The 21,783-nt window shown below is 37.2% G+C and overlaps 1 protein-coding gene across 1 annotated transcript; it reads right to left on the bottom strand.

Moving 5' to 3' along the window:
• Positions 1–3,088: 3,088 nt before the first annotated feature.
• On the bottom strand, positions 3,089–19,641 carry LOC138709476 (LIRP-like). Its single transcript, XM_069840268.1, has 3 exons — positions 19,506–19,641; positions 10,540–10,729; positions 3,089–3,478 (listed from the first exon to the last, which is right to left on the bottom strand). The coding sequence occupies exons 2-3, from the start codon at positions 10,727–10,729 to the stop codon at positions 3,309–3,311; spliced, it is 360 nt and encodes a 119-aa protein (XP_069696369.1). The 5' UTR covers positions 19,506–19,641; the 3' UTR covers positions 3,089–3,308.
• Between the last annotated feature and the right edge of the window lie 2,142 nt (positions 19,642–21,783).

The following is a 21,783-nucleotide window of genomic DNA, read 5'->3' as shown; positions in this document are numbered from 1 at the left end:
CATTTCGATACAGGCTTCAGTTCTAATATGCATATTATCGCACTATAGACTATTGTACCTAATCCCAATTACCAGTTTCGTCCTTCCTACTAGTAACTCATGTTGAAATAATTCTTTATCTACTCTATAAAAGAGTAGACCTTACGTACTGTAAATTCAATCTTCACTTCCGCCCGATCCGAAAAGATAAAATTACTCAGACATGCTATCTACTGTCCGTCCAAGTGGTTATGTCGTAGGATCGTAGAAAGGGGGGAAATCACGTGACAGTTAATTACTTAACGAGGCCCTTCATTTAAGTTAATTTAAACAGTTGCATAATATTACGTACACGTCCAATTCCTAACAGAAATTAATGTTTTCAGAAAAGAGCTAAGACAGCCCAGCCACTAGCTGGCGAATAAAAGCTGGTGGGGGAAACCGGGATACGACCTAGGCAAATGGATGACAGTACCTGTGCGAAAATGATTCAATATTGAACGCTCTTTCGTGTCTGGAAAACGCGAACATATTTTTGGAACGTAACTACTGTTTACTATGACCGTAAGGCTACTATGACTGTATATGCGGCTTGGATCTGTGTGGAGGACGGTTGAACTTCATTAGTAGAAGGGGTGGGAGTGAAGTACATTCAAAACTCAGGTACAATAAAAATTGAAGTAAAAATAAAATGATGTCCCTGTATAAGCAGGTCTCTGCAGTCAATAATCCTACAACTTCACCCACTTGTACTTTATCCAAAATTACTTCCGGCTACAAGTTTATAGACCTATGTCAATATTGATCCTTTTGACACCAGAGGGGCGATATTCTGTGATAATTACTGCGAAGAAATAGTAAACAATATAACAGATAGTGTTTACTTTAATTTGGCACTCCGCTCTTGTCAGTGTCTGCAGTGAGTAGGTATCAGGTAACTGACGGGTCTAGAGGCTAGCGTGCTCCGAGGGTGAGGGTTCGAGTCACGTTTGCGTCTATTAGAGTAAAAACAAGATATCTGAACCTTTAGACATAGTCACAATATGCACATCGCATACTAAAAATATTTACCTCAACTGTTTAAAATAAACTTTTTTACTTGGTTATTAAGGACGCTGTATCAACTACTAGGTTATTCAGTATTGATGGAATTGGTGATAGCGAGATGAGGCCGAGGATTCGCCATAGATTAACTGACATTCGCCTTGCAGTTGGTGAAAGCTCTGAAAAACCTAACCAGATAATCAGCCCAAGCGGGAATCGAACCCACATCCGAGCGCAACAGTTTACAGATTCGTTTTTTATATACGGACAAAGCACTACTCGCGCTCATTCTAAATACATTTGACACACCTACAGCTCCTCTGAAATGTGGCAACACGATGTTAAGACTTAGTGTATTCAGCAGAGTGCCATAAAGGCTCAACTGTGCACACAAGATCCCAAAAGGACTGCGAACTACATATCTTGTAATTCATTGCGCACACAAGATCCTTATGTTCTGCATGAAATAATCTAATATAATAATACATTATACAAAATACATATTATTCCAACAAATCCAAAAAATTACTTATATCGTCATCTGGAAAAACAGAAATAAAAAAAATTAATGCAGAAAGATGCGCAATTTTAAACAAGTAAAAATACAATTTGGCACGTTATATTATTATTGGTGTACGACGTACAGTATGTGACCATTTCATTGTGCAGACTGGGTGTCGGCAAAACTATTAAGAAAATCATGAATACATGATAATATTCGGTACTTTGGTCCTCTGTTAAGAACTCGGGTGGTCCCTGGCTGAGTTACAGGTGCGGCGCCAGATGTGCAGGAAAAGATGGCGAGAAACATCACGTTCATACTGCTTTAAATCTCTCTTTTGTTGCTGAGAGTAGAGTGGGAAGTCAGTAGAGGGTAGGGTAATAAATTCCATAAAATGTCAGTACTGGGAGAAAAAGTGAAAGGCAATTGCCATGTGTCATTTCCGAACTCTGAGATTTTCAGCTATAGTGTGATAAGCAGTTCGTGTGAATTTCATTTTTTCTTCTGTTTTTTTTTTTGAAGGACCACAAGGGCAGACGTCGAGGACCACAGGTGGTCCGCGGACCATAGTTTGAGAAACGCTGGCTTAGACTGTAGTTTTGTTCATTCTGTCAGCCTTGTCACTGCCTTATGGCATTTCTCCACGAATATAAATCTGGTAATGATTTAACAAAACAATCTCTTTATTTCATGAAATAATTGAAAATTTGGTTAAAAAATAATACGAATTTGATTCTCAAAACCAGCATTTAGAAGCTGACTTCATAATTTTGACTTCATGTGAACAAATTTTATTCTAACCTGTATGAAATGTCACTGAGGACATAAGGATTTTGAGAAACCCGATGTCAAACATTTTCAGACATGAATATTGAGTCATATTCTATTTTTTTTTAAATGTTCTTTTGCATACAGAAATATGCTTTTATAAACATTTCCCATTTCAAATATTAAATTCTTATCTCATGTATTTCTTGTGTTTCCCAAAACTTTCTATTTCGTGACTTACGGGGAGGCAGAGGTGAATATTTCAAAATCCACAAAATTATCCGATTTGTTTGAAATTGATCATGGATACTACGTATGTTATTAGTAATGGAGATACCAAGTTTCAACTTTCTAAGTACAATAGTTCTGTAAATATTAATACGGTAATTTTATAAAACTTTATATCGTTTGATATAAAATGCTCCATGCACTATATTGTAAGAAATTTTCAATATTTCTTTTTATTTATATGTTCAGAGAAGGTATATAAATAATGATAAGTATTACTTTATTATGGGAATAATATAGTAATACAGTTATCTTGGTTTTAATTTCATACTTTTAAGGGCACAAAATCAAAAACTAACATCGGAATATGAAAATAAAGATAATAAAAATGGAAAAAACCAAATTTTCATTTTTTCTTCAGTTTTGTTCGAAAATTTAACCTCTGCCTCCCCTTAAGGGGTTTCTCAAAGAACCGTTTCAATCATGGTACGGTTGGCATCTCGTGTCATAAAATAAATGAGGTACTAGCTACTTGATGAAATTGAAATGAATAAATTATTTAATCCGTCGGTGAACAATGTGTAATTTATTTCTTATTCATATTACTGACAAAATGCAGGAGTGTTATAGTTAAAAATAACAAATTAAGAATGGAAGCGTCTTTAGTTGCAATGCTGTTAATTATTGACATCAAAGAGATAAGCTATTTCTGTTGGCTGAAGATTTCTGGTCGGGCGAAGTACGGGTCACAGACACCTAGTGAGTGTAAGACTTGTTCGTGTAGGGTTTACCGCCCGCAATAGGTTCTGAGTTCGTGAATGGTACAGCCCTTGTTGATGCAGCACTCATATGCAATTCCTATAGGAGATTGTCTCTTGAGAATCCGGTGGGCGCTGGCCCGGGAACGGAACGGGAAGTCTGCCTGCTCCTCCACCGGCCACAGATCGTCCTCTGCGTCTGTGGAGAGAGAGAAACGCGCAATCAGATACAACTAATCAGTGAAAATGTGTAGGGCTGAATGTAGCGAAGGGATTAGACCTACAGAGTGGGTTTCGCTCGCCCTTAATCACTTGAGGTGCTAGAGGTGCATTGTGAATCCCTGTCCTATGTAACATCAAACATTGTCCCAATCTGCAAGTTGTAGCGACGTTGAAATTATTCGTCTCCAGAATCTTTACAGTGGTCTTAAGAATTTATTTTTATATTTTCATGATACAAAACAAAAAATCTTGGCAGTCTCATAGAATGTACAAAAAAAAAACATTACATTTGTTCCTGAAGCAGGAAACTAAGCGGTGAAACGCCTGCAAATTTGACTGCAGCCCACTCATTGATGGACACGTGATTTTGCATGTCCTACCTATATCTTTATTCGCAGACGCTGTGCTTTACTCTATAATATAATATAATATAATATAATATAATATAATATAATATAATATAATATAATATAATATAATATAATGTAATATAATGTAATGTAACCTAACCTAACCTAACATAACATAACATAACATAACATAACATAACATAACATAACATAACATAACATAACATAACATAACATAACATAACATAACCGTAATGTAAGGTACGTTGGTGATATAGGCAATTGGTGATAGTTTGTATTTCGACTCCCGCCAAGTTTCCTTCTAACAAACCAGTCTTATTACTTCACCGATAGATGGAGGAAGCTTACTCCTTCCCTTACACAGGTCGACATCCCTGCTGAGCTAAGTGTCTTACTGATAAGACATAATATGACATAATATAATGGGTAATTCCATGCAAAACAGTATGACGAAAAACATTCATATCTCCAAGCTTGTTAAAAATTGTACATTCAACTCTTTATGTCGTATATATTAATCATGTACAAAATTATGTTTGCGACAGCCACCGTTTAACTGTAATCAATCATTTAATTAATTAATCAATCAAACTCCTGTATCTCCTCATGAGGAGCATAGGGCATTCACAAAGTGCCTCCATCGGACCCTATTTGTAGCCAACTTCTTCACTTCGCTCCATGTTTTCCCTTCCCTAGCAATTTCCTCCAAAACTGTTCTCTTCCATGTATTTTGCGGCCTTCCTCTTGTTCTACTACCCCGGGGGTTTTTAAATGTAATGGACAGTTAAAATATTTTTACTTGAGCACATAGCTCTATTTTAAATTTGTTTTCTGACCATAAGAATAATTGCAAAGTTTTTTTAAAGATATCGTTAGATAGCTTACAAAATAGGTTATTAAGATACTATAATTCAGTGCCACTCTGAAAATTGTGTTTAAAGAAATTGAAAAATATATTTAAAAAATCGCCATTACATAAAATCGAATACTTCAATTCACATAAAAAAAGTAAATGACAATTTACTGAGCATATTCATTAGGCTGTCAAATTTTCATAATGGGATCTTCAAAAATAAGGAAGTCATAAATTAAAACAACTCGCCGTGTAAAGGGCGATCTATGCCGCTGCGCCATGCGCCATGCGCCATACTGCTGCTGGTCACTGCGAGAAGCGTTTCCGCGTTGACGACCGGTGAGCGTCACACTTCTGATTTCAACTACTGGGTGTTCATTTCAAAGTGTGTCATGACGTCACTATTGATGAGTCAGCGACTTGAAGCGAGTTTCAGCTTTTATGTCAGAGAAGTTGCCTATTAATCAAGGCGTTCAATCTGAACTTGAGAACGTGTACGGTATAACTTGAACGTCGTAGCAACAGATGGCGGTCTGTACGATCTGTGTGCTACCATAACCTCTTTCGAACTTTATTTTGCGAAGCCAAGTCGTACACAGAGTATTTGTTATCGGTTGCGTACGGCAACATTCCACAACACAAATCAAATGCTCCGTGTCCATGTTGACCGTCGAAGTTGATGTCAACAAATACTGTACGTAATCGTCTTAACCCTCTCCCCATATCTCGACAGTAAGAAAAAAACTCACCTCAGTACATGTTTCGAAACAGTTCACATTCCTGCCACTACCGGTGTTACCGTACGTATCGGTAAGTACTCTTCTGAATGAACGCCGTACTTGCTAGGCAACTTCTCTGGCACATAGGTAATACGCCTCAGCGGAAGTGTAGGAAGATTGAATTCTCTAGGCTCCTCGACTAGCCACATGACGGCATACAGCGAGCCATGACACACTTTGAACTGAACACCCAGTAGTTTCGGTACTTCTGATGAATTAGAATAGGGTTTTATTGCTAACTTCCATTAACTGGAACCACACAGTGAACACTTCTTGTTCCGGGAAGTCTTGAGGCCGGCGAATCTTTGAGGATTTAGATTTTATAACTACTTCTTCATGTTTTTCAATGCATGTGAATGACACAATAATTCCCTGTATATTGCATTTTGACCAATCATACAGTCCTTTAGGAGTTGAAATTAGAGTTCCTGGCTTTTGCAGCGAGTCGCTTGATTGTACCCCTTACACTGCCACTGGGCCCTTTACCGTGACTAGTTCCAAAGAAATGCCACTCCGCAGGTATTTGAAAATCGTGTTCATGATTGAGTAGATTAACGGAGTTTTTTCGTTCTTGTATTCGCTAGCTGCTCCATCACTGAAATCATATATTTAAGATATTTCGGTATGTGTTTGTTTCAGATGTTCTATCATTTTCCTGTAAAAACATAAACTGTTGCACTATCGTGAACTAAGCATTCCGAAATTACTGAAAAACAAAGGTTATCTAAATTACCACCAACTGAATTTCTGTAATATACTGCGAATGGGTGTATTGTTGCTTGAGAAGTACTCCAGTAATGACCTTGTGTAGCATCCTGAATAATGAAACTGTAATTATCTGAAATATCACCAATGATAATGAACTCATCGGGCTTTATTTCATTTTTCAGCTAACTTACTTTAAATAATTTGCTTGGGACTTTGCAATGAAGTTGTGTAGAGTATCTTGAATTTTTTAAGCCAACCAATGAAGTTATTGATGAAATTTACATAGTCACTTTTCATTAAAATCATATTGGCCCTGTCAGTTGTCGTCCATTCTTTGTACTAAATTTCTACTAAATTTCTCTGTAACAATGACGTCAATATTTCTGATAGATTTATGATAGATACATTTATAAATGATTGATTAAATGGCAAACTTACTAGTGTTAATTATATAAGCACGTGTGGCTTACAGCTGTTTCGGTGTATACTGTACACCATCATCAGAGCCTACTCTAACCACGACGTAAATACCAGATCACTTATCTGTGGCACGCTAAATATACCTCTTCATAGAACATCTTGTTATTCCTCATCTTTTACAATATCCACCTCGCGTCAATGGAATTCCTTGTCACAAAGTATTAGGGGCTGCAAGACAACAAACACCTTTAAGAACAGCTTAAAAGATAACCTTATTAGCATTCCACTCCAATCATACTGATTTAAAATATTACTGACTACACTGTTGCTTTTTTTCTTTAGACATCATCCTGATTGTGCTGCATTTTCAAAATTGTCTCATAATAATCTCTTTCTATTATCTAATATAATTTGAAATATATTAACATTCTATGTATTTTAGTTTAATTCTGCTACCCAGTTTATTTCAGTGTTTAATTAATAGTTCATAGTATTTTGTTGTTTAATTCGTAAATAACTCTTGTATACATGTAACTCTCATCTAAATCAATTTGTTGAATTCTTTGTAAGTTCATGCATATGTATATACACTTTTTGCTGGTTGTGTGGAAGAGAAGGCCTTATGGCCTTAACTCTGCCAGCTAAAATAAATCATTATTATTATTATTATTATTATTACTTCGGTCAGCATACATCCCCGATAGTCTCCTACCGTTGATATATATTCAGCCCGTATCTCTTTTTACTCCATTCAATTCCTCTGAATAGCACTTCTAGAAGACAGGCGTAGCTCAGTCAGTTAAGGAACTTTTTTGCCGATCCAGAGTTGCGCTCGGTCGCGTGTTCGATCCCCGCTTGGGCTGATTACCTGGTTGTGTTTTTTCGGAGATTTTTCAACCGTAAGGCAAATGTCAAGAAATCTATGGCGAATCCTCGGCCTCATCTCGCTATCACCAATTCCATCGACCCTAAATAACCTAGTAGTTCATACAGTGTCGTTAAATAACCAAGTAAAAAAGAGGAGGCAGTTAAATGAGGTATCCTTGCTTCACTCCCCTCCCTAATTGAAAAACTTCTTCTTCCTCCACTGTTCGGATTTTCTGCAACTGTTGATGTAGATTTTGCCCAATAATCTTATAGTTTTGTTGTGTTCGACTCCCACGAATCAAATAAATTAAGGCTCGATCGATAATGCGTAACGCCCCGATTGTTTTAAGCCCATGTGCGTTTTCGTAGTTCTGTTAGTAAAAGGTGAACAGATTTGGAAATTACTCGTATTTTGACACATTATTATTCATTCAATCTACTACTTTGGTGTATCTGGTAACAGTTGACAACATTGAAAAGACGGACATATTAGCGTCTTAGGAAATAATCTTACGTGAACCGCAGTATATGGCAATAGGGATATCTTATGTGAAGTTTTACCGCTAGATGGCAGGAGCGTTCCATGCGGCGCAACATGTTGTAGATCTATGTTATGTCTAAAGCTCGGAACTTGGGGACTTGTGTGTCGTGTGCATGAGTAAGGTTACAGATACAACGTACACAATGTTCACGCTGCAAGTGCTCAGGGACAGTCGTGTGTACTAAGAAAGTGGTCACATCGAATGACAGGAAGACGGACAAGGAAGCTGTGTCGTGTTGAAGCCAATAACATTCAGAGAATTACAGGTAAATGGTCTGTTTGAAAAATTAGAAAATACGTGTTATTCGATTGGGTATTATAGGCCTAGAAGTTTGAAAATACATTTTTTAAATTTTAGGTACAGAATTTCGTGGAGGACTTCGGAGAAGATACATTATTTTCTTCGAATGGAAAGTTTATATTTTGTAAGTTGTGCCACACATAAACTAGAGGCTGGAAACGGTGAAAGACATTGCAGTTCCTTAAATCGGTGGAAAATTTGTCTACAGCCATGGAATAAGTCGTATAGGGATCTGCCCTAGTAGTGACACACAAATTGAAAACTATTTTCGAGAAAAATTTGGGATATACTTATCTTTCTCAGATACGAGATCAGCTAGCAACTGCTGAAAATCGAATAGAAAACAGTAACAGTGAAAACATTCAGTATTTTAAGTTTCTTCCCGTCACTTCATGTGACGTGGAAATAAGTTTTTCTCGTTTCAAATCATATTTAACTAACAGGCGAAGAAGTTATAGGTTCGAAAATCTTCGAATTTACGTAGTCATACACTGTAATAAAATGTATAGAGCAGAACAGTAAATTTGATATATTTCTCGTTTTTATTTTCATTATACATATGCTTTAGAATTACGTGTTTCAACCTACCATAATACAATCAATATGTTGTTACAGCCAGAAACCACTTTTATAGCAGACCTGACTGAACCCCCGTGCTGGAAGCGGGAGTTGTTGACATGGAAGTCCAATCACTTAGCCACGTGCAAAGGCACAAGTCCCCAAGTTCCGAGCTTTGGTTATGTCATATGTTACAGTTGATTACGTTTTCCCGCTTGTTGATTTTCTATGCGTGTCAAAATTATATTTACAATTATTTTGTATAACCTAGTATCATTTAATATAATTAAATATTTTCTTACCTCAAATTTAATTTAATTTACGATAAATAATAACGTAAATCTGTATTAATATTGAGTGATTCCCCGAGATGGGTGGGGAAATCTGCAGTATGCAGAATATAGATACGAGTAAATTGAATGTTCATGAACCTAAACGAGAACTCTGAGAACGAGGTGCACGAATAAAAAAATAGGAACTACCGGGATGTCGAAGATGAATATTGCCCTCTTTAATCATTAGTATTTAAGAACCGTACGCTAAAAACAGGATATGCAGCCACCAATGTGTGTGTGTTTTTTTTTTATAGGGAAGGGACTATCGAGATTGAGTTCCTGGTATTTCTTTCTGTAGTTGCAGAAAGATCAAATGCAATTTTGAATAGGATGATATAATATGATCGCAATAGTATCACGATTAGTAGTGCGTTTTGTAGGTTAAGGACATGCAGTTTTGAATACTGTGTAGGATGATTTTGAAAATTTGAAGTTAAAACATGGTTTAAATAATTATGGTACAGTACATTAAAAACATTATTCACGAAATGGATTTCACTACGGATCGTCCTGGATAATGAACATCCCAGCTTATCGAGAGTTTACCGCAGGCGTAAACTTCGGAGACTCCTACAACTACTGCATATAATCTAAGCTAACATAGCTCGCTGTCGAGGTTGCGTAGGTTTTTTTTAATTTTTCTTTTTCCTCTTCCAAAATGAAACAGTAGTCAACAATTCCTTAATCGGAAAAATCGAAAGAGAATTGGGAGGAAAAATTTTAAAAGGTACGCAGAACGCGTCCTTGCAAGGGGTTGGGGGCTGTACAAAACTAAATATGTGAGCTCCAAGCCTGTTGGCCACTAGTCTCACTCCGGGTTACGCTGCTGCACTGAAGGAACTCTAGAAAATTTTGAAGGGGAAGCCGAAATTGGACGTAACCTCTTACGTACCACATACGCGAGGGGGACTGAGATTTGATCAAGTGATCACGGAACGGGAACAGGAAGAGCTGGCTGGTGTTTGCCGTTAGGATGGCAAGATGCTGTCATCTATAATTCCTTACTTGAAGTAGTTACTTTTATTTAATAGCTAGCACTTTCGAGGTGCAATTTAATTACTTACATTTTTTAAGGTTTAAAGCATATATTCAGAATATTTCGGGACCTGATTGAAGACAAAAAGCTTTCCCTGGTGTTTACATATAGGAACATAACAAAAATTTGCTATTTTTAGTTGTTTTTAAGAATATTTAATATACTAATACACTACGTATATCCTCAATGTTTATATACCGAAAAACAAATGTACACGTGCGCTATCTGTTGGTGCCAGTTCAGGATATCCCTATAGTTCGGTGCGATACCTGGCCAAGACTTCTTCTGCGTGGCGGCGCGCGGGTTGCCATTGTAGATGCCGTTGCACACGATGTGCATCACGTCGGCCAGGTTCCTGCCGCAGTAGCGTCGGGCCGAGTCCCTTTTCTCTAGCATGTCGGACTGCGATTCGCAGAGGACGCACAGACACGCTGCCATCAGCACGGCCACTTTCAACATCTGGAATATGGACACCACATTTGAAATGGAGTTATTTCTAATTGTCAAACACAATATATATAATATAGTACAACTCTCTTCATTCTTAAAAAAATTTCCTGCGTATACTCGTAATGTGTGCATCCCAATGTTCAATATTAAATATGCTTAGTACATATAAAATATATACATACATATATAATAGACAACGGTTTGGAAGTAAATCCCGAAAAGACAAAGTATATGATTATGTCTCCTGACGAGAATATTGCACGAAATGGAAATATACAAATTGGAAATTTATCTTTTGAAGAGGTGGAGAAGTTGAAATATCTTGCAGCAACAGTAACAAATATAAATGATACTCGGGAGGAAATTAAACACAGAATAAATATGGGAAATGCCTGTTATTATTCGGTTGAAAAGCTTTTATCATCCAGTCTGCTGTCAAAAAATCTGAAAGTTAGAATTTATAAAACAGTTATATTACCGGTTGTTCTTTATGGTTGTGAAACTTGGACTCTCACTTTGAGAGAGGAACATAGGTTAAGGGTGTTTGAGAATAAGGTGCTTAGGAAAATATTTGGGGCTAAGAGGGATGAAGTTCCAGGAGAATGGAGAAAGTTACACAACACAGAACTGCAGACATTGTATTCTTCACCTGACATAATTAGGAACATTAAATCCAGACGTTTGAGATGGGCAGGGCATGTAGCACGTATGGGTGAATCCAGAAATGCATATAGAGTGTTAGTTGGGAGGCCGGAGTGAAAAAGACCTTTAGGGAGGCCGAGACGTAGATGGGAAGATAATATTAAAATGGATTTGAGGGAGGTGGGATATGATGATAGAGAATGGATTAATCTTACTCAGGATAGGGACCAATGGTGGGCTTATGTGAGGGCGGCAATGAACCTCCGAGTTCCTTAAAAGCCAGTAAGTAAGTAAGTAAGTGTAATAGACAACATCATAAGGAAGACAAAACAAAAACTCAACAAACACACAACATAAACACAAAAACACAAGAAATACATGACACTAACATACGAAAACAAAAACACACACAAGATCACATCCTCATTCAGAAAACAGAAATACAACATAGCATACAGAACAGAAAACACACTACAAAGACATCTCAACACACAAACAACACAAACAAATAAATACAACAACACAGGCGTATAGAAACTCACATGCAATAGTTGCGAATGTTTCTACATTGGATAGACAGGCAGATCATTCCAAACTCGATACAAAGAACACATTAAAGCAATAACCAGAGGACACAATACATCTACATATGCCGAACACATAACTAATGCTAACCACACATACAATAACATAAATACAGACATGGAAATCCTACACATACAACCCAAAAACCAAAAACTCAACACACTAGAACAATATGAAATATACAGACATACCAAAACACACCATGATCAAATTCTCAACAAACAGATCAATTTCAGAACACACACACTATTTGACACAACTCTTCATCACACGAACGCACCCACACAACAGGCAGCGAAGTTGAGATAGCGCCGAGATCTAGTAGGCTCTGAGAATGGTGTGAAGTAGCACCGAAACAGCTGTAAGCCAGACATGCTTACATAATTAACACGAGTAAGATCGCCATTTAATCAATTATTTAGACTTAAAGTATTTAGAAACGATTATGTAACATACAGACGCGACCATGTAGGAACAGGGGGAGGGGTTTTTATATGTGTATAAAAGAGTGTTTGCAGAGCGCTGAAAATTTTAAAGATTCGGAGTTCGAAATGTTGGGTGTAGACATAGCGGATGATTATTCGCGAAACATGTTACACATCATCAGTTTATACAGGGCTCCGACAGACGACTTGAACGTGCTGTGTAAAATAAGAGATATGTTGGAAAATAGCACATTCGCGGCCAATATGTTATCATCGCGGGGACCTAAATTTGCCCCAGGTAAGCTGGCAGGGTGCAATAGAGGCCCAGTCATTAGTAAACTCACTCATCTGGAAACATAACTTAATACAAGTAACAAATAGGCCGACAAGGGGAGATTCCTTACCAGACATATTTCTGTTAAAACTCTCAGAGATAGTCGCAGCTATTCAAGTGATTCCAGGTATTAGTGACCACGACGCGGTAATTCTTGAAATATTATGGAATGCTAAGTACAAGCAAAGAGGAACAAAGAACAAAAATATCTTACAATATAACAAAGCGGACAGAGAAGGCTTCCAAAATTATCTTAGAGAAAAGTACTCATTATGGGTAGTGAAGGGCAGTAGTGTAGAAGAATGCTGGGCGGAGTTCAAGCAGATTATATTAACAGGAATACAGAAATTTATCCCGGTTAAACGCTTATCAAACAATCCCGATCCGGAATATTATAATAAACACATACGGAAACTTAAAAGAAAACTAAGGAAATCCTACAGACAGCGCAAGGAAAGCCTTGCAAAACAAACAAAATTCACACAACTATCGAAAGAACTGCTTAATGCGAAGAAGATAGCGCAGGAAAATTACTTACATAAACTTTTCAAAGGTGAACAAAACGGGTGGGGGGAATTTTATAAATATGTGAAGAGACGACGCAAGGAAAACTATTCGAGCCTCCCCCTAAAAAATGACCGCAATCAATTTATCGTACAGGACAGCGAAAAAGCAGAAAAACTAAATTCCTATTATGCCACTGTTTTTGGAATGAGGGCAATAATACTTAACTTAGCTTCTGTAGAAAATACGGGTCAGTTTTTCTATCAAGCCTAGGGACATAAGGAGAAGGATCTCTGAATTGAAAACTCATATCAGTAGGATCTGATGGTATCACTGGAGACATGTTAAAATTGGGAGGGGAAGCCATGATTCCCTATCTAGTGCGTATATTTGAAATATCAGTAAATAATGGTACTGTCCAGCGAGATTGGAAAGATGCAGTAGTGGTGCCAATTTATAAGTTAGGGTCTCGCTCAGATACAAAAAATTACAGACCGGTCAGCCTCACCTCTGTGGTTTGCAAACAGATGAAACACTTGATTTCAGCTTTTCTAAGGCAGCATTGGAATGATTAAGATTGGTTACATAAATGTCAGCATGGGTTTCGGGGGGGCTACTCATGTAAGAGTCAATTAGTAAGCCGTCAAAAGTTGATTGTTATAGCATTTTCAAATATGATCAAATGAAATAAGTCTGCAAAATATCAAAGTCTAATTTTTAGACAGTTGAAAGAAATTTTTGAACTAACTCCCTTTGCTAAATTTAATTCTTTTTTTTTTTCTACTTCTTCAAGTAATAAAATTGGTAATATCCAAGGCCCATATATACATAAATAGTCCGTTATGTATAATAGTTATTTTTTAAAAATCCCTGCATACAATTTGTATATAAAACTAAAGGTTTACACGGGAAGGCTTTGGACTTCCTGACGAAAATCGTCGCGAAACTTTCTGGAGTGGACAAACATGAGACCAAAGTAACTGGTGCGAAGTGCAGCAGTTCGCAATTGCCCGCAACCCCGTTTATCCTGGCGAGGGAAATAGACGTCAAGAGGCTGGCGTGCCGTGGTTTGAGGTGATGTGATGTTTGTCTGTCCTATTGCGGAAGGCTGTGGTCGATGAACTGTCGTCGGTTTGATCGAACCACGAATCCAGCAATAGAAGCGATGCTCCCTTTAGATCCTATTCGAGTACTTTACGCATTTAGGATAGTATACTGTATTTTATTTCATGGAGTGCAGTTTCATAGAAAGCACTTTGCCGACAGACCTTCTACTGCCCCCCTACTAATTGGTTGTCATAAATAAATGCCTTTCTTACTGCGACGGAAATCTTGTCTTCTCCTGTCAGTAACCAATCACAACCCTCTTCAGAAGAATTGACAGGTTCCCGTCAAATCCACGTGGAGGCAGATTTGCCGCATCTTTTCTGAATTCCAAGAATCCCGTCAGTCTCATTTCGAGGGTCACCAGGATTGTGGCAACTGTGCAATGTTGGACGAGGGGACAGGATGGAATTGTCAGAGGTGTTTATGTAGGAAGTCATAAATCTGTAAGTGGGTGTTCAAAGAAGCCACCGAACTGCACTCCTTGAAATAAAATTGAGTTTACGAGGGCTATGGTCATCTTACTACTGGTGCTGCAGTCATATTCTGTACTTAGAGGTTGGTTTCGGTACATTGTAGTGTTTGCCAAATTTACCGGCCGTTTCCTGAAATCAGATGTACAGCTTCTTTGCATCTCGTTCTGACATTGAAAGAAGCATCTGAATGGTGTAGAAGTTGGAAGTACATGAATCGCATTGCACACCGGCTTCAGTCGTCTTTTCCGCAGTTATTGATACTGTCCTGCTTGGCGTGAGTTCATATTTATATCGACTTTGGTCCCTATTGAACATCATGTCGGTATCGATTTCATTAGTTGTAATGTAGTCCCTTAATTTTAACAGTGTTCTGGTTCTCACGAAGGTATCACAGTAACTTTCCGCCTAGTAACACAGTTTATGATCTTGCGTGGTGTTATTTTATAACGGCGTTTGAATTGCCCCAGAAAATGTTTGCTTCTTTAAATACCAGCAGTGAATTATGTGTCACATGACGCGGGCATTCCGGAATGTGATGTACAAATGCTGGCGATCTGTGCTCTATCGTACCGCCTCTCCCAAGAGAAATTACTATTTGCCGCATTTTTCCAGTGATATCTTGTATTTTCGGCCAGTTGCTGTAAAGCTTTTTATTTGCAATCTTGACAGTGCCATGGACACTTTGCATTATTTTTTTCAGAAAATGTTCACGAATGCTTTTCCGATTCACTTCGTGGGTTGACGGTTCATGTTATGTGCTCTACGTAACACTATCTTCAGATAAAGTGTCCGACGTTCCATCACCAGTACACCGCAATGTCTGTTATTGCAACATGACACGTTGTTCCAATAGGCCAGACGTCTCAATAGGGCCTTCTCGGAGCACTTCCTCCTCTTTCTCTTTTTTTAATGTAAGAGTGGAACAAGATGCGGGAGCAGTTCGTGTGTCTCCGGATGACGTCATTGACCGCGACGTTTGAATAGACATCTGCAACCGCTACGTTGTTGGCTCCATCTCCGAGGAAAGAACGCCTTGTTATCGCAAATGTATGAAGAAATAAAAGCTTTCATAGGGAAAGCGAAATTGTGGGAGTCGCAAGTTTCTGTGGGTAACTGTTACCACTTTATTAATCTAAAATTCTTACCTAATTTGAATCAAGACCAGTGTAACAAATATAATGAAGTACTGAAGGACTTGAGAAAAGAATTTGAGACCAGATTTAAGTTTTGAATAGTTCTAATTTAAAATAATTGTTTAAGAATTTCTAAGATGTTAGGTTATTTTTAACAAGTAACAAGTTTAATTTTAATTTTATTATTATTATTTAATTGAATTTTATTTAATTAAATATAGTATAAACTAAAAAAAAAGAGCGATACCAAAAGCCATTTACTAGAAACGAAGTATTGTTGTTCAGTCAACTGTCCTAAAACAGGTCTGAACCTCACAAGTGATACTAACAAGGCACCACTTATGAAGAAACTAGACCAGGAGATAATGGGGTAGGATGGCCAGTTCCTTGTGCTTAAATAATTACGTAACATGTATTGTTCTTCATGCTTCAGATGTCTTCTTTTTACTCATAATATATTAGAAAATAAATGTATTATTATTATTATTATCATTATTATTATTATTATTATTATTATTATTATTATTATTACTGCAAACTACTTATGAAATTCCTTCCGAAAACAACCGTCTACTGTGACAGTACAACTCAAAAGTGCAGCTTTGTGGCATTTCTCCCGCGACAGTTACAACTTAGCTCGCTCATGCTTGTAACATGAATCAGCGATCGGTTATCTTCGGAAATTGCGCTTATCTCTTCAGCTGACTACGCTATCTACATTTGCTCTCTGTAACAATTTTTATGCGTTGGCCTTGAGACGCCTGCAATAGGCTATACAACTCCTGTGCAATTCGTACGTTGGGGCCGTGTAATTCTACATCACCTCGTTCGCCAGTTTCTGTACCACAGCATGACGGTTATAAGCCATTTTGCAAAACACACAATACTCTACACGTATTATACATAAGTATTCGTTAGTGTAGGATTAGGCCTATGCCCTGAATCATACTACTTAAATACTGGTCACTGATGTACACATCGGACTCCTGCCAGGCATTAACCATACCACTTAATGACACGAGAGCCCTCGGGACAGTGTGTCTGACAATTAATGGTTGTAAACATTACAGACCCGCGCTCCATTTTCATAAGTACCAACACCATGGCCTCCCAGTTCCCCCGACTTAAATTCACTTGATTTTTTTTTCTTTGGGTATTTGAAATGCTTTGTAATTCCAGCTCTGTTGATAGTGTTAACTGACTCCGGAAATGCATTGTAAAGGCATTAGAGAGCCAGGGATACTCATGATGTGCACTTGTTGTAACAGTCTCTTCCTCCAGTGCATATCAGATGTTACGTTACCCCAGAGCAGCTGTAGTGATCAGACATAATACTCGTAAATCCCAGCAGATTTCGCAAACGGCTGGTTTCTGGATCTGTTTATTAGGACGGTTGTAAAAATAAGGTACACAGGAGAGATTCCTAAATTAAATATTAAGACTCATGATATTGGATGATTGAAGGTATTTTATTATAAAACATTAAACGTATAAAACTTAGTGGTAGGCGAGAAATGTTAAATGAAATTCAATATAGCCTATAAGTAATGAAATATTGCCAAAAAACAGATGAGACTTTGAATGACCAAGAGTAGATGTGTGTGTGTATATGTGTGTACACATATTAAAATATGTTATGGCCGAAAACAGCTTAAATATAGGATTAGGCCCCAGCTTGTTCAAAATGTTGAAATAATTTGATTAGGCCTACGCAAAACTTAACAAAATTGCTAATATAATTTGACAGAAAAATATTCATTCTAAAAAAAATGTCCATGGGATTCTGCATACACAGTTGAAGTCGAGAACCAGAACATTAATAAAAGTTTCTTCTTCTTCTGTCTGACAAGTGTTAGGCCACAAGGCCTGTTTCGGCCTCACATAAAATTTTCACGCCATCTCTTAGCAGGACGTCCCACAGATCTTTGGCCATGTGGTACATAATCATAAATTGCCTTTGGGAGTCTACTATTACTCATTCTTTCCAAATGATGTTTCCAATTAGACTGATATTGAACAATGTAATCTAAAACTGGTTGAGTTTTTAGTTCCTTTAAAATTTCACAATTTCTTTTCAGATCCCATTTAGTATAGCCCGCTGTTCTTCGTATGAATCGCATTTCACAAGCCGTTATTCTGCTTTTATCTGCTTTCCTCAGTGTCCATGCTTCGCTGCCATAGCTGAGCATCGGTCGTGCCAATGTGTTGTAGAGACATATGCGGGTGTGTTTCTGAACCAAGGATGGTTTCATCACACTATTTATAATGCCCATAGCTCTTGTCTATTTATTAATTTTCTGTGATATGTCCAATTCTTCAAAAATGGAAAGATTGTATCCTAAATATGGGAAACTATCACATTTTTCTAATATTTTATTATCGAGACAAATTTTACTTTGTATTGTACTTTGTATTTTAACAAAAGTGTCGTGAATTTAATTATATGGTAAATCTTGTTAACCCTCGACAGATATGACATGAAATAATTCATGTTATGCGACAAAAATTAAAACTAAAAAAAATTAGTAGAAGGCATAAGAATTTGTGAACGGGAATTGAAAAAAATACTTACAAATAATAGAAATAGTAGATTCCCGAAATTGGTATTCTTATATTTAGCCATTAGCAGAAGAAGATCTGGACAACCAAGACGCAGATGGCTTCATTAATACAAATTTCATACTTCATGGAACAGATCATAGTAATATTATTTGATCTTCCATTCGTGATGGTGATGATGATGATGATGATGATGATGATGGTGATAGTGGTGGTGGTGGTCGACCATATAGTAAGATTGCTAATCTTGTACCAAAAGAAATATCGGTACCTATAGACCTGTAGCTAATTCAACTACATATGCTTTGATGAAAATATTTTTATTTTTTAGTAGGTTATTTTACGACGCTTTATCAACAAATGAAAACAAGAAAGAAGTAAAGGAATGTATTTTTTTTATTTTATTGGGTTATTTTACGACGCAGCATCAACATCTAGGTTTATATTATTTTAATGTACCGAAGTACAGATGATATTTCCATGCAGATATTCTGCGTCATCATACGATGAAAGAGTAATGGAACATCTAGGTTATTTAGCGTCTGAATTAAATGAAGGTGATAATGCCGGTGAAATGAGTCTGTGGTCCAGCACCGAAAGTTACCCAGCATTTGCTCGAATTGGGTTGAGGGAAAACCCCGGAAAAAACCTCAACCAGGTAACTTGCCCCGACCGAGATTCGAACCCGGGAAACCTGGTTTCGCGCCTAGACGCGCTGACCGTTGCTCCACAGGTGTGGACTGAAGGAATGTAGAGTGGAAGAAAATATGAGAAGTGTTAGAAATTCAGATGATTAAGAATGGCGGCATTTCACATAACTATTCTATCGGCGTGCATTTCTTTACGACCAAAAGTTATCAATTATTTTAGGATTTGAATAAATACTTTTTCGCAGATTTATCGTAAATTACTGGCTTAGACAGCTTTCTTATCACCAAAGGCACGGTAACAACAATAATAATAATAATAATAATAATAATAATAATAATAATAATAATAATAATAATAATAATATGAGCCTACCTTCTTGCGAGTGACGCTCTCAGAAACAAACTGCAGACAGGCGAGGAGGGTAGCTTGTTATATAGGGTAGTTTGTGGAAAGTGCAGAAAAATCAGGGGTTTCACACCTGGCTGCATGTAGTAGGCATTAATTTGTAAACACCTAACCGTCGCGACGGCTGGCGTCCCTTCTCCCACACGTCGGCCTCTGCCTGCTGGGAATCAGTTTGCCCGCGATTGTTGAATAAATAAAGCGGATGAGAATCAAAACGCAGACAAATGAAGGAGCTCTGTATTTGCAGTTTTTTTTAGCTATTAATATCTGAAGATGGATAACCGTACAAATATGTAAGTGTGGACAACAAAGCACCATTTAGAGCCCTAGTCTTGACCATATAGCCTACATTAGATTTTGTTAAAATTCTGTTTTGTTTGTTTGTTTTGTTTCTTGGCTGGAAAGTTAGATTAAGATAAACGAAGTAAACGTCTTCTTTCACAAGAGGGGTGAACAGTTCTACTTAATATGTGAAAGCGTACTACTAAGTTACAACTTTCCACTACCATTACCACCATCTGCATCACCAACACCAACTATTTGAGATTAGAATATGGGTTTACTTACTTACTTACTGCCTTTTAAGGAACCCGGAGGTTCATTGCCGCCCTCACATAAGCCCGCCATCGGTCCCTATCCTGTGCAAGATTAATCCAGTCTCTACCATCATATCCCACATTCCTCAAATCCATTTTAATATTATCCTCCCATCTACGTCTCGGCCTCCCCAAAGGTCTTTTTCCCTCCGGTCTCCCAACTAACACTCTATATGCATTTCTGGATTCGCCCAAACGTGCTACATGCCCTGCCCATCTCAAACGTCTGGATTTAATATTCCTAATCATGTCACGTGAAGAATACAATGCGTGCAGTTCTGTGTTGTATAACTTTCTCCATTCTCCTGTAACTTCATCCCTCTTAGCCCCAAATATTTTCCTAAGCACCTTATTCTCAAACACCCTTAACCTATGTTCCTCTCTCAAAGTGAGAGTCCAAGTTTCACAACCATACAGAACAATCGGTAATATAACTGTTTATAAATTCTAACTTTCAGATTTTTTGACAGCAGACTAGATGACAAAAGCTTCTCAACCGAATAATAACAGGCATTTCCCATCTTTATTCTGTGTTTAATTTCCTCCCGAGTATCATTTATATTTGTTACTGTTGCTCCAAGATATTTGAACTTATCCACCTCTTCAAAAGATAAATTTCCAATTTTTATATTTCCATTTCGTATAATATTCCCGTCACGAGACATAATCATATACTTTGTCTTTTAGGGATTTACTTTCAAACTTATCTCTTTACTTGCTTCCAGTAAAATTCCCATGTTTTCCCTAATCGTTTGTGGATTTTCTCCTAACATATTCACGTCATCCGCATAGACAAGCAGCTGATGTAACCCGTTCAATTCCTAATGGCATACTCTAGAGCAAAGTTAAAAAGTAAAGGTGATAGTGCATCTCCCTGCTTTAGCCCACAGTGAATTGGAAACGCATCTGACAGAAACTGACCTATACGAACTCTGCTGTACGTTTCACTGAAACACATTGTAATTAATCGAACTAGTTTCTTGGGAATATCAAATTCAATAAGAATATCATATAAAACTTCTCTCTTAACCGAGTCAAGACTTTGGGTTTACCTATGTAATTTCTATTTATTAGGCTCGAGATTGTAATAATAATAATAATAATAATGAAATGCTTTGTGTGGAGTGTGGCATTGTATAGTGCAGGAACATGAACATTACAACGAATTGAAGAGAAACGACTAGAAGCATTTAAACTGCCTAGTTCCTTTTAAAATTTTAACCAAAACGTAATAACATAAACACAAAAATTACTAATTTCAACAAATATATAATAATTTAATAAATAATTTCATTAAAATAATTAAATATTAATAAATGAAAACCTAAGGAAATAAAATTTTAACAAACTTAAAATGATAGTTATTATAAAACCAACACTAATCAAAAACAATAAAATTATAAAAATGTACCAGTGTGGATATGGAGGAGAATGAAAGGGGTGAAATGAACAGACAGAATAAGAAATGAAGCTGTGATGGAAAGAGTGAGTGAAGAAAGAATGATGCTGAGACTGATCAAGAAGAGAAAAAGGAATTGGCTGGGTCAGTGGCTGAGAAGAAACTGCCTACTGAAGGATGTACTGGAAGGAATGGTGAACGGGAGAAGAGTTCGGGGCAGAAGAAGATATCAGATAACAGACGACATTAA

The sequence above is a fragment of the Periplaneta americana genome, chromosome 11 (genome assembly GCF_040183065.1).
Source record: "Periplaneta americana isolate PAMFEO1 chromosome 11, P.americana_PAMFEO1_priV1, whole genome shotgun sequence".
NCBI lineage: Eukaryota > Metazoa > Arthropoda > Insecta > Blattodea > Blattidae > Periplaneta > Periplaneta americana.
This window is presented reverse-complemented; position numbering and strand designations above follow the sequence as displayed.

What these genes read in the sequence shown, in the direction of transcription:
- LOC138709476 (XM_069840268.1), bottom strand. Translation starts at nt 10,729, where the DNA reads ATGTTGAAAGTGGCCGTGCTGATGGCAGCGTGTCTGTGCGTCCTCTGC. An exon ending in GCAGAAGAAGTCTTGGCCAG is followed by an intron (nt 3,479 to 10,539) that starts GTATCGCACCGA and finishes CTCTCTCCACAG; the next exon opens with ACGCAGAGGACGATCTGTGG.